General features: G+C 42.0%; 1 protein-coding gene across 7 annotated transcripts in view; it reads right to left on the bottom strand.

Moving 5' to 3' along the window:
- The window catches only part of LOC119974568 (protein CASP-like), a 794,954-nt gene that overhangs the window by 225,971 nt on the left and 554,385 nt on the right, over positions 1–14,598 (bottom strand). For 4 of the 7 annotated variants that reach the window (XM_038813568.1, XM_038813572.1, XM_038813570.1 and 1 more), the window contains 4 exons: positions 8,083–8,184; positions 4,895–5,706; positions 2,221–2,307; positions 1,317–1,482 (listed from right to left, as the gene is read on the bottom strand). The exons of 1 other annotated variant lie outside the window; for it this stretch is intronic. In XM_038813568.1, coding sequence (XP_038669496.1) covers positions 1,317–1,482; positions 2,221–2,307; positions 4,895–5,706; positions 8,083–8,184 — 1,167 coding nt within the window. The remainder of the gene's footprint in view (positions 1–1,316; positions 1,483–2,220; positions 2,308–4,894; positions 5,707–8,082; positions 8,185–14,598) is intronic. 2 more of the 7 variants (XM_038813571.1, XM_038813574.1) reach the window with 1 other exon arrangement.

Raw genomic sequence — 14,598 nt, 5'->3', positions numbered from 1 at the left:
GTTATGCTGCAACTGTACAGGACCCTGGTGAGACCACATTTGGAGTATTGTGTGCAGTTCTGGTCACCTCATGATAGGAAGGACGTGGAAGCATTGGAAAGGGTGCAAAGGAGATTTACTAGGATTCTGCCTGGATTGGAGGGTAGGTCTTATGAGGAAAGGTTGAGGGAGCTAGGGCTTTTCTTATTGAAGCGAAGGCGGATGAGAGGTGACTTAATAGAGGTTTATAAGATGATGAGGGGGAGAGATAGAGTGGACGTTCAGAGACTATTCACTCGGGTGGATGTAGCTGTTACAAGGGGGCATAACTATAAGGTTCAGGGTGGGAGATATAGGAGGGATGTCTGAGGTAGGCTCTTTACTCAGAGAGTGGTTAGAGTGTGGAATGGACTGCCTGCTGTGACAGTGGAGTCGGACACTTTGGGAACTTTCAAGCGGTTATTGGAAAGGCATATAGAGCACACCAGAATGACAGGGAGTGGGATAGCTTGATCTTGGTTTCTGACAAAGCTCGGCACAACATCGAGGGCCAAAGGGCCTGTTCTGTGCTGTACTGTTCTATAGCACAGTCTTTGCATAATCATATGCTGGCACATATGTGGTTGCAGGGGCACAGGTTATATTTTACCACTCCCAGATCTCCCTTCCTATCATCAGATTCCACGTCTTAGTAAATGGTCATTGTTCAGACTGGTGAATGGTAGACAGCAATGTTCCCCAAGGATAAGTGCTCGGACAACTGTTATTTGTCCACTATATATAAATGACTTGGATCTAACATACAGAGTAGAATTTCAAAATTTGCTGATACCAAACTTGGAGGCGTGGTAGACAGTGAGGGTGATAGGAATCAACTGCAACATGACACAGATAGGCCACCAGAATGGGCAGGCTAGTGACAGATGGTCACTTTGCTCCTTTGCCCCATTTAGACACTTAACTTCCAAGGAGTCAGTTGCCTCCTTATTCCACCCATCAAAATGTACATTTATCTATAATGAAATTAATTTGTTAATTACACAACCATTCTGATTGGAAAGAACGGTTTCATGCATAATAATTACAATGTTTTACCACTGGTGGGATTGCTGCTAAATTGATTAGAATGTTCAAAGTGATTAAATTATTTACTAATTATTAAAGAATAAAAATATGGAATGGTATCGGAAGAAATTGTTTTTTTTAAACGAAATGATATTCTCTGTCACTATGATTATGTGAAAAGCCATACGATAGTGGTCAATAATTCTGTTCACACAGATGTAGAAACCAGTTATGATTTAATACTATGTATACACATGGTCACTCTGACCTACCTTGTCCCGGTTGCTGGACCTGGGATGGAAGAACACTCTGCCCCAGCTCACCATTCAGCCATAGCTGCATACGAATAAAGGGTTCTCGGCCTTTCTGAGTCAGCTTACTCCAAGGCTTAGGCCTAGACAGCATGTCACTGACACTCCCTTGTGACAGACCCAAAACCTAAGAAAAAGAACAGGGCATGGCAAAGAAAAACAAAGAACTTTGTGAGTAATCGTGTTTTGTCTTAATTTTTTTGACTTTGCAAACAAAACATTACTGCTACACAGTTTTACATTTAGAAACATGCCAAATGCATCCAAGTGTTGAAAGTCATTTCAAGGATCACAAGTTATTTTGATGGGTTACTGATCCAGATTCCAAAGTCACTGATGCAGACAGCTATAAGCAAAGCATCAATTTTCTGGCAGTAATTTGGGCCACTGGTGTTATTTATCTTCTACTCCATTTTCCATACAGTGTTGCTCTTTTCAATCATTTCATTTTCCTTTCTTTCACGTACCCTGTGTTTCAGTCACTTATAAAAAAAAAACACATAATGTTCCACCTTTTTGTGGTAGAAAATGAATGGTACTGTACAACACTCTACTTAATGTCAAACAATATCAACTGGCTCACTGATATGCAATAGTAGTATTTATAGTCTAAAACCAGTAGATTCCAGACTCCTTATACTTCTTGAATTTTACACAGCCTCTCCATTTACTGTATTAATGAGGATAATGCGCTAAACTTGGTGACATGTAAGACTTTACAATGGCCGGCAATGGCCACATAAAGCAAAACAGTAAGAGCGTTATGTAGGTCTGATTTCACCATTATGTTTATACAATGGTTCTGGCCTGCAACTTTTCTTTTAACAAGATGATGGATTTTCTTAAAAATTAATCAGGGACTTACCGGTGTTGCTCCAGTGCAGAATGCTCCACTGTAGTCATTTGATGTGGCCGGTGCGGAGCTGAATGGTTGTGTAGTCAGACGCAACACCTGAGTGATGACAATTAGAATGATAAATAGTTCCCTTCTAAGTGTTATCACACTGGTGCTATGACATTGTTTGAGAAGCCAGAACCATTGTATAATGGAAACCACACCTTCTGATGTGGGAACATAGAAGCTTGTTTTTCACAGTTCCACCCTTACGTGATCATATAAAAAACAAACTAATTCAGAATTTATAATCTGCTAAACTTGGTATAAAGGTTCGCTGGTGGTCAGCAGTGAAATATACCAAAACACTTTCCACTTGTGATGCTGAGCACAACTTATTTGTTGAGGCAGATATTATAACTTGGCACTGGCTATGACCCATTTTCCAGTTAACCCGAAGAATCTGAGAATAAATCATCTTATTTTGGAAGATGATATATCATTACATTTCAGTTAAATTCGTACAATTATATCTCTTTCCTATTTTTTAGCCACATCATGGCTATTTTTTAATGGCAACATAATTTGGTGACAGTGACTTGGCTAACTGGAGATTTGTGTTGCTCCAAAAAGAAGAAATCTTTTTCCTCAATGGTTTAGCTTTACTAAAATGAAATATTACAGCAAACTTGGGATATGTGTTTGCATAATACAGTTAGCTAGTGCAATAATGCAGGGGTTTCAGACCCAAACAGTGCTACATTTGTGGTTCTCACACTGGCACTTTTGAACACTATTTAAATATTCTGAAGCAGGGTTGTGACTGCACACTCACCTAGTGCGGAACAGTATAATGATGGAGCTCATTAACAAATAAACTAGATACTGTAATTAAGCTGTTAACAGTATTCTAAGGTTAGCAACTGATTAAGGACTGAAGCAAACTTTTGTATCACATTTTGTATTGTGCATACACATAGGTCTATGAATGTAGATATTGTATAGAATGTATAATGGGAAATCGGAACAAGATTAAAATACTTGGAACTCATTAGAAAGAAAGACTTCAGCAATCATTATAACAAAATACTTCAACAATTGTTATTAAAATGAGAGTAATGTTACTTTTGATCACTCAGCAATGTCTAAAGCACTTTCTTTTGAAAAGCAGTCTAAGATAACAATAACAATTTGCATTTACATAGTGCCTTCCCATGAAAAAAGCTTGTATTCATATCGCACTTTTCACAACCACTGGATGTCTCAAAGTACTTTGCAGCCAATGAAATTGTTTTCGAAGGGTAGTCACTGTTGTAATGTAGAAAATATGGCAGCTAATATGTGCTCAGCAAACTCCTACAAACAGCAATGTGATAATGACCAGCTAATCTGTTTTTTAAGATGTTGATTGAGGGATAAATATTGGTTCCGGGAAGCCGGAAATCTCCCCTGCTTTTTATCGAAATAGAATCCTTTACATCCACCGAAGCTGGCGGAGGAGGCCTCTGTTCAATGTCGAATTCAAAAGACAGCAACCTCCCTCAGTTTCTGCACTAGAGTGTCAGCCTTAATTTCTGTGCTCAAGCCCTGGAGTGGGACGCCTCAACCTCAGAAACTTGAGATTCAGAGGCGGGTTTGCTACGGACCGAGCCACAGCAGGCAAAATGAAGCAAAACATCCCAAGGTATGTCATAGGAGTGTAATAAGTTTAAATGTTGATTCTGTGTCATGAAGAACATCGGAAGTACAATAATAATCTTTATTATTGTCACAAGTAGGCTTACATTAACACTGCAATGAAGTTACTGTGAAAATCCCCTAGTCACAGAGGGAGATTTCAAAATGTCCAAATTACCTAACAGCACGTCTTTTGGGACTTTTAGGAGGAAACTGGAGAACCCGGAGGAAATTCACACAGACACAGGGAGAACGTGCAGACTCCGCACAGACGGTGCGGGAATCGAACCTGGGACTCTGGCGCTATGAAGCAACAGCGCTAACCATGTGCTACCGTGCCGCCCAAGTGGCCTTGATCAAAGATGTCGGATTTTAAAATGCATCTTAAAGGAGGAAAAACAAGTGAAGATTTGAAGTGGTGTGGTAGTGAAGTTTGAAGCTTAGAACCTAGATTGTTGTAAGCATGGTTGCCAATGATGGGGGGAAAAGAACATGCGTATGTATTTTTAAAAACATTTTTAGATTACCCAATTATTTTTTCCAATTAAGGGGCAATTTAGTGTGGCCAATTCACCTACTCCGCACATTTTTGGGTTGTGGGGGCGAAACCCACACAAACACGGGGAGAATGTGCAAACTCCACTCGGACAGTGACCCAGAGCCGGGGTCGAACCTGGGACCTCAGCGCCGTGAGGCAACTGTGCTAACCACTAGACCACCGTGTTGCCCTAACTTGCGTATGTACGGCAGGCTAGATTTGGGACACAATTTAAAAGGTTTGACTCAAGATTTGTGGTGTACATCTGAACCTTAAAAATGCTGCACGATAAGTAGTTTGACATACACAGCAACTGCATTCAGGATTTTTCACTTTGTACTTATCTTCTTTTGGAAGCAAACAGCTTTTGGGTTCTGAATTCAAATTATAAATGTTGGGAGGAGGCCCAAATCTTAAAATATACTTGTAATTCTCATAAGACCCCTGAATAAACTATTCTAAAAAGCAATGTTTTTATAAACGGCTTACCTTTTCCCCAAAGATCCTCTGGCAGATCCCATTCTTGGCCAACCTTTCCTTCACCTGTCGTGTCAGCTCAGCTGTGTCCACTTCCTGGTACATGTAGATCTCATACTGTTCCGGTGTTAGTGGTGGGACAGAGGGCTTATGCGGTTTTGCGACGGGGACAAGAGGTGAAGAAGGTAGGGGGCTGCTTTGTGGGGTCACACTGCTACTTGCGACCACTGTGCCTAAATCAGATGCTTGAGAGTATGGTGACTCTGCGTTTTGCCAGTCCTTCCAGTGGTCAGAAGCAGCAGGACCTTGCAAAGCATTTCGCTCCAATCTGCTTGGATTACTAATCCTTTCTTTCCCACTGCAAGCTTCCTCTGCTCTTCCATCTTCTGAAAAGGCTGAATTTCTTCTGTCAGGGCAAACTGTGTTCCACCACTGGTCCCTCCATATACTACTTCGTCCCAACTCATTTTTAACTTGCTTGAGCATATTGTGTGGTGTGTCTGCTATCCCATGGTGCTCTGAGGAGCATGAGTCATGCAAAGCTTCTTTTTTAAATCCATGAGAAGTTTGTGTTGCATTGTTGCTGGAATCCACCGTGAAAGGCTTTTTCATGGCTATTAGTGAGGAGAATGATGAGGAGGAAGATGATGTTGCTTTGGATGAATGGAGGGCCAAGTCAGCTTGAGTAACTGGTGTTGGCTTCGGTGTGGGCTCAAGGCCTGCCTTCTGAGCTTCCATCTCACGCCGGGCCTGTTCCAATATTGACCAAATTGCTTCATCTGAACCACCACTGCTAGATGTACAGGGTGGTTGAGTTGAATCAACTGTAATATACAAAACAAAGTACATCTGAAAATGTATTCCAACAGTGGCCATTTGGATTTGCACTCATATTCAGTGTCCAAGCTCATGAGGTCAGAAAAAAATGGTATCAATACAACAAACCTGCCTGAGAAAACAATTGTGAAATGAGATTTCAAGAAGATATAAACAGGGTGTACATGTAGAAGATGAAATTACTGCAAGGAATTAGATTACATTTTGATTGAAAGAATGAAGAGAGGCCATGTGGGATGATGGGTACAGATGGAAAGTGGGTGCAAAAGAACAGAGGTGCCTGGGGCTATATGTGAACAAATTGTTGCAGGTAGTAGTACAGGCTGCGAAGGTGATTAATAAGATGGAATCCTGGGTTTTATGAACAAGATTACAAAAGCAAGGTAGTTATAATGAACCTTTATAAAAGTCTGGTTCAACCTCAATTACATTATTGGGTCCAATTCTGGCTGCTGCACCTTAGGAAGGGTCTGAAGAGTTTAGAGAATGCTTCCCAGGAGGAGGAACTTCAGTTGCCTGGTTAGACTGTGGTAGTTTACTTTACAGAAGAGAGAGTTGAAAGGAGATCTGACAGAGGAGTTCAAAATCAAGAGGGGTCCGGACAAGTTGATGAGAGGAAGTGTTCCCATTGGTCGACAACCAGAGGACACCGATTTAAGGTGGGATTGGTAAAAGAACCAATAGTGCTATTAGGAAAAACTATTTTATGCAGTGTGGTTATGATCTGAAATGTGTTGCCTGAGACTGTGTGCAGGCAAACTCACTTTTGCTTCACAAAAGGGAATTTGATAAGCACCTGGGGAGAAAGAAATTGCAAGGTCTTCAGCAGAGAGCTGGCACTGAAATGGCATACTGAATGGCCTCTTTCTGTGCTGTAAACATTGTGTTTCTATGAAAATTACATTTAAGACTTAAATAGTCATTTGGTAGTGCAGAATTTGAGTATTGTCCAAGCTTTCTGCCTTGCACTCATCAGGACAGTTTATAAGAATATCAATAGTAAAGAGAACAACAATTTATACTACATGGGAAGGGTGCTGGTCGGTTGGCAAGTGAGCTCAAATTGGTAGAGGCGTTGTCATGTAGAATGCACCAGAGAAGACTTAACTGCCAAGTCTTTGTTCAAATTCAAACCAGGTAGGTTGACTCTGATTGGTCAAGGCTTTGCTATGGGGAATTAATCATGGAATGGCTGCCCTCCAAACTTTTGTTTAGTTGGACACGGCGCAATGCCTGGACATCCTCCTCTGTTTGCGAAGGACAGGGAAGTGTGTGTGAATACATGTACTTCTAGCATGTGTAGGTGAGCCACACAGCCAGCCAGGCTGATAAGCCTTAAACTGGTTTTCAGTGTAATTCTTAGCAAAATCAGGATTGTTTAACAAGCATTGTCCGATCACGCAACCATATCCAATGTTGGATTATGTTTTGAATTTTGCAATCAAAGGCTGGTTTCATATGGCCAGTACTTTGTCTGTTGTGAAGAGCCGAAGGGACATGCTGTTTGATACGACCCCTCAGTTGTTGGGATGCAAGGCCGACAATTTATAGTACAATTTCATGAGTGGGCCTAAGACAGCCACTTTCGGCTTTTCAAAAAAAAAAGTTTAAATTGTTGTTCTCTTTACTATTGGTATTCTTGTGAACTGTCATGATGAACATAAGATGAAAAACTTCAACAGTATGTCTCTTTTTCAGCAATATTTAAGATTTAAGACAACTTAATTTTTTTCTCAATATTGCAATTCCTAATGGAAATGCATTAAGATAATGCTTAATCATAGAATTTACAGTGCAGAAGGAGGCCATTCAACCCATCAAGTCTGCACCGGCCCTTGGAAAGAGCACTCTACTCAAGCCCACGCTTCCACCCTATCCCCGTAACCCAATGAGCTTTAAAATTTCAGAAAGGTAACTTCCATGGAACATCAGTGAACCTCAATGTCCCAGTCTCTCATATAACACAAACCAACAATAGGATTCAGTTTTGTACCTTCAACAGAAAATATATATTGGAAAACAATTCTGAACTGAAATAATTAACTTCCTAGAATGATTCTAAAAACACAATTTTTATCAGTTGTAAAAATGTTTTCCAAGATGTATTTTCTTTGAAGATACAAAACCCACAGTAAGGTTTGCATTATATAAGAGACTGACAAATTGAGATTTATTGGTATAAGTCACAATATGGAAGTTGGTTGATGTTATAATCCTGCTTAGGCTTTGGGTGTAAAACGCTATGCTTCATGCAAAGATTTCTCAGTTTCAATACAAAATATGTCTCAAACCCGATATCGACGAGAACAAAGCTATTTCACCTGGGGTCTGCTCCAATGAATCTGTGATTTTGCTGTACTCACCATTTTTTTGCACCTGTAGTTCTCTCTTGGCCTGTTCCAGAATAGATTTGATGGCTTCATCAGAGCCCGTCTCAGGGGTTCTAATCCGTGTTGTGATGTTGCCTGGAGACATAAATATTGCAAATTAACACTGAAGCGAGGCTTGTAGCCAGCAGAAATGTATTTACAATACACTAGAGTAAACAGGTATTTATAATCTTTCAGTGCTTCCATATAGTAGCAAATAACTCATGAAAGATATTTTAAGAATAGACTTTTGCCCAATACATTATTCAAACTATAGTTGCATTAACCTACTTTTTCTTCAATTATGCACTTACTGCTACCATCCTTAGTCACTTTCAGTCAATTATGTTTGACATTTGCGAAAACTTTTGTTTAAAATTTTCCAGAAGTTCGCAGAAGGTATTTTCAGTATTTTTCTGAGTTTGGTTCGGGATATGGCAATCTTTTCAATGGCCTCGAACAAAAATTAAAATTTCTATGTGGCATGGTGGCACAGTGATTAGCACTGTTGCCTCACAGCACCAGGGACCTGGGTTCAATTCCGGCTTTGGGTGATTATATGTGTGGAGTTTGCACATTCTCCCATGTCTGCGTGGGTTTCCTCCGGGTGCTCCGGTTTCCTCCCACAGTCCAAAGGTGTGCAGGTTAGGTGGATTGGCCATGACAAATTGCCACTTAGTGTCCAGGGATGTACAGGTTAAATTACGAGATTATGCTATAGGTGGAGCGGATCGGTGCAAACTCGATGGGCCAAATAACCTCCTTCTCCACTGTAGGGATTTTATGATTCTATATCTGACAATCTGGCATCTGAAGTGTGACGAATATAATGTTTGTGCCAGTTACAACATGGGGAATAGCAATATTAAGTGGAGGATTTGTTTATCTATGGGTAACTAAGCGCACGTCTGTGTGTGTACGGTCTGTGTGTAAACTGTGTGCGCGTGCAAATGGAAGGCGGCTAAAAGAGAGTAGGAGACTGAAAATTTACAGCACAGGAGCATACCATTCAGTCCAACTTGTTTCTGACGATGATTATTACTCCATATGAGCTTTCTTGTATTCCGCTTCATTTCATTCTGTCAACATATACCTGGGGGTATCACAGGCCTGGCAGCACTTGGGATGACAGTTGTCGGAGGAAACTACCGGCTGGATATCTGGTAGCATGGGTGAGGTGGGGGGTCCCAGGGATGGCAGAACTTGGGATGGGGATGGAAACCAAGGGTTGGCAGCACTTTCTGTAATCATCTAAAAGATGCCTGCCAAAATTCATATGTTTCACAATTAACTTTTAGAAGTGAAGCCTTGCATTTCCTTTACCTTCCCTGATCTGCCTATTTTCTTCCGCATTCCCTCTATCTTTCCTGCTCTGCTATGTTTTTCTTTCTATAACTTTGTTACTATTCTGTCCCTTTTTATCTGTCTCACATGTTTCAGTAATGAGACTCCATTTTCCAACTATCAACACCGCATATGCAACACAGTGGAGCTAATTAGAGGCTCTCTCTTACATTTCATGATTGAACTAATTTGAATTTTACAAACTAATAACATGAGCAAACACTTGCAGTTTTTTTTTTCTTTCTCTCTCTTGGATTTTAGGTGATATTTATTGTGTATATAATTTGAACACCAACTTGGGGTCACTATAGTTACTTAATCAGCAGCATCTAAGCCATTTCTCTCTCCCACACATTTGCAGCTATTTTTAAATATTCAAGAACTTTTGCATAAATAATGGGCGCGATTCTCCGCAACGGTCGATGCCGGGGTGAAACCCGGAGTGTTTCACTCCGGCGTCGGAGGCCGCTCCTCGCCCCCTATTCTCTCCCCCCCCCCCCCCCCCCCCCCGGGGGTCTAGGAGCAGCGTTGCGAGAAACTCGGCCGCCGGGCCTTGACGCCTGCGTCAAAGCGGCGGCGCCTAAGTGGCGTCAGCTGTGCATGGGCAGGTTGGCCGGCTCCAACCCGCACATGCGCGGTTGCCGTCTTCCCCTCCGCTGCCCCGCAAGACGTGGCAGCTTGATCTTATGGGGAGGCGGAGGGGAAAGAGTGCGTCTCTTAGAGACGCCGGCCCGACGATCGGTGGGCACCGATCGCGGGCCAGCCACCTCACGAGCACACCCGTGGTGCTCGATCCTCTCTCCGCCCCCCACAGGCCCCACACTTACCTGTCGCGCAATGTTCATGCTGGCAGCGACCAGGTGTGGTTGCCGCCGGCGTGAACCCGCCGGGGTCGTCAGGCCGCTCGGCCCATCTGGTCCGGAGAATTGCCGGGAAAAACATTGGGGGGGGGGGGGTTGGGGGGGGAGAATCACGGGGGGTGCCAGGGCGGCGTAGCGTGATTCGCCTGGTCCTCCCGCGATTCTCTCACCCGGTGCGGGGAACGGAGAATCACGCCCAATATTTTTGAAATTTATTCTCCAGCTTTACTTCGAAAGACAATCTAAAATTTGTGAGAAGCAAGAAAACAGAAGGACATGTCTTGGACTCAAAAATGATCAAGTCTATATCCTAACTACAACAGTTACTGAAGCCATTAAAAAATACCGATAATTCATTGTGTTACGTCTGTGATGTGGCACATTTACTTTTTTTTTAAAAAACGCAATTTATTCAAACTTGTATCAAAGTAGGATACAGCAAATAAACACCCCAGGAAATATTCTTCCCAACAATCAACTGTACAGTTTGTACAGATTTGGCACATTTACATACAGCTTTGCCATTGTGACAAGTTTTTAATTTTTAAAATATTCTTTCATGGGTTGTGGGCCGACAGGATCTTCCAGTTTTGTCGATGTGTATGCCATTTTGCGTGGTTCGCCCATCCGCCGCCGTGGACCTGACGGCGGGGAGGGGGGGGAAGACAGGAGCGGAAGATCCCACTGATGGGAAGGGATGAAAAATCCGGGCCAACATCTTTTACAAGGTAAATAAGTCGTATTGAATAAACTGGAACCCTCTTGACCCTGGTGGACTGTGTACAAAGTGGGAGGGGGCCACATGGTACTTTATGGCTCGGATAAAAGCCAAACCATGCCTGGAAGACTGTGTTTAAAAGTTGGTTTTGGTTTGATGAGAAGAAGCACTAACTGATTTTGAAAAGAAGCCTTTTTGTAGTCCAGAGCCAGTTCATAGCCTGAGGAGAATAAAAGCAGCTCCTAAATTGCTCTGCACATTAGGATTAAGTACTGACAAGTGTTCCTCAATCCCACCTGAAAAGCAGTGCAAGAGTCATCGACCCAATCCTATATCTCAGATGCCGTTTCAGCACTACTTGCTTCCTCCTCCCTTGAATCACTGACTTTTAACCTTTGGCAGAATTTCTATATTTTTATTTTATTATTTTTTGGGGTACATGTGTGATTTGTGTGTTTGTGCGCGTGAGATTTAAGGTATCTTGAAAGAGTACTTATTAGACTTTCATATTCCATAGTGTACATAATATGTTTTGCTTTTCTATTCGACAGGACTGGTTTTATAATAAACTAATAAATTTGTTGTTTATTGAAAGAAACCCAATTAAAGTTTCTTTTCTTCTGGGTAACAGTAGCAAAGGTAAATAATTGGTCATTTCGGTAAGTGAGCCAACTTTTAAACTCATGGTGTGACCTGTGGAGTAGTGGGGCTAATTAAACTGCGCACTCCTCCCATCTCGGTTGTCATACATTGCACAAACTAAGAACTTGTTTGGATCATCAGGTGAAGCGTTCAAGTGTAGAGAGTTACTGGAACAGACATGTAATTCAGTCAGCTTATTAAAACTATATTCATAGATTAATAGCAAAAATGGTAGCATTTTGACAAGCAGAACAATGGAGTTTAATAGACCCTGAGGGGTTTCTCTACAATATAGGCTGAAGAGCAGGGTAATGCAAAACTGGGGGCCACCACTATTGGGAGGGTGGAATTAAAGGGAAAGGTAAAGTCTCCAGAGTCCCAGATGACCATAGGCTGCTTTCCCCTTTTGAGGGGGTGAGCTGACTGGTGGTGATTTAACCTGAGGATCACCACACCTCAGGCAAAAGGCAAGTTTGAGAAGGTGGAGCCATCATGAATAACCTCAGTCGTTATGGGAATTGAACCTGTGCTGCTGGCACGAACCAGCCACCCAGCCAAGTGAGCTAAATTACAATGTGACCAGTTGACACAAAATATTTCTATTACATATTCCTATGTCCACAGAGGTAACAAAATGAATGCAAAATCGAATCTATCGCTTGATAGATGAAGACATCGGTCTATTTTAAAATTACAAATGTAAACTGAGTTTGTCCAATCTGGCATATTTTCTCTGAATAAATTAACAACTTTTACATGGAAGTTTAGTTAAAAACTGCGAAGAATGACCTTTGCAGAATACTACTAATGCAGTCTGGGAAATTGTGCACACTGCAAACATTCAGACTCTGGGATCTGCTGACTGTTTACAGTGCAACAGCTCTGGACAAAAAGCGCAAGCCCAAGATTTTGAGAGACAATACGAGACTTTCAGGTAAATAAAATAATAATGAAGATACTCAAAGAAACAAAAGCCAATTTTTTTGTTGTTCTTAATCAACTTATTGTGAAAAATGGAATTTTTGAATGTCTTCATTTCTTGTTTAGGTCATAAGAACATAAGAACTAGGAGCAGGAGTAGGCCATCTGGCCCCTCGAGCCTGCTCCGCCATTCAATTAGATCATGGCTGATCTTTTGTGGACCTAGCTCCACTTTCCGGCCCGAACACCATAACCCTTAATCCCTTTATTCTTCAAAAAACCTGCCCGCATCTATCCTATCTATTCCCTTCATAATTTTAAATGTTTCTATAAGATCCCCCCTCATCCTTCTAAATTCCAACGAGTACATTTCCAGTCTACTCAACCTCTCCTCATAATCCAACCCCTTCAACTCTGGGATTAACCTCCAGCGCCAGTACGTCCTTTCTCAAGTAAGGAGAAAAAAACTGAACACAATACTTCAGGTGTGGCCGCACTAACACCTTATACAATTGCAACATAACCTCCCTAGTCTTAAACTCCATCCCTCTAGCAATGAAGGACAAAATTCCATTTGCCTTCTTAATCACCTGTTGCACCTGTAAACCAACATTTTGCGACTCATGCACCAGCACACCCAGGTCCCTCTGCACAGCAGCATATTTTAATGTTGTATCGTTTTTTTTTTAACAGGCACTTCAGCCCTCGATGTTGTGCCGAGCAATGATCACCCTACTCAAACCCACGTATCCACCCTATACCAGTAACCCAACAACCCCCCCCCCCCCCCCCCCCCAACCTTACTTTTTTTAGGACACTACGGGCAATGTAGCATGGCCAATCCACCTAATTACATATTACATGTAAATGTCATATAGACATTTCAAGTGTTGTAACAGTTAGCACATTTTATCACTAATTTAACCAGGTTGTAAGAGAAAAGAGTAATGTCTTCTGTTCACAATATTCTTTCCCTCCCCATCTTAGACAAGTGATGAAGGTTCTGTTCAATTTAAACCTCATAGAGAGCCATGTTTCTTTCGCACCCCAGCCTCCCTGCGATGTGATGTGGAGATGCCGGCGTTGGACTGGGGTGAGCATAGTAAGAAGTCTTACAACACCAGATTAAAGTCCAACATGTTTGTTTCAAACACTAGCTTTCAGAGCACTGCTCCTTCCTCAGGTGAATAAAGAGGTATGTTCCAGAAACATATATATAGACAAATTGAAAGATGCCAGACAATGCTTAGAATGCGAGCATTTGCAGGTAATTAAATCTTAACAGATCCAGAGATAGGAGTAACCCCAGGTTAAAGAGGTGTAAATCTGTTAAGATTGAATTACCTGCAAATGCTCACATTCTAAGCATTCCCTGCGATGTGACAGAGGCTGCAGTGCTCTCCTAGCATTTCCATTCACTCCTAAGGGCAGCAGGGTGTCACTGTGGAAAGAAGGCGTATGGTGTGTTAGCTTTTATTGGTAGAGGAATTGAATTTCGGAGCCATGAGGTCATGTTGCAGTTGTACGGCCGCATTTGGAGTATTGTGTGCAGTTCTGGTCGCCACATTATAGGAAGGATGTGGAAGCATTGGAAAGGGTACAGAAGAGATTTACAAGAATGTTGCCTGGTATGGAGGGAAGATCTTATGAGGAAAGGCTGAAGGTCTTGAGGCTGTTTTCGTTAGAGAGAAGAAGGTTAAGAGGGGACTTAATTGAGGCATACAAGATGATCAGAGGATTAGATAGGGTGGACATCGAGAGCCTTTTTCCTCGGATGGTGATGTCCAGCTCGAGGGGACATAGCTTTAAATTGAGGGGAGATAGATATAGGACAGATGTCAGAGGTAGGTTCTTTACTCAGAGAGTAGTAAGGGCGTGGAATGCCCTGCCTGCAACAGTAGTGGACTCGCCAACACTAAACCCATTCAAATGGTCATTGGATAGGCATATGGACGATAAGGGAATAGTGTAGAGGGACTTTAGAAGGGTTTCACAGGACGGTGCAACATCGTGGGCCGAAGGGCC

This window comes from Scyliorhinus canicula, chromosome 12 (assembly GCF_902713615.1).
Source record: "Scyliorhinus canicula chromosome 12, sScyCan1.1, whole genome shotgun sequence".
NCBI lineage: Eukaryota > Metazoa > Chordata > Chondrichthyes > Carcharhiniformes > Scyliorhinidae > Scyliorhinus > Scyliorhinus canicula.
This window is presented reverse-complemented; position numbering and strand designations above follow the sequence as displayed.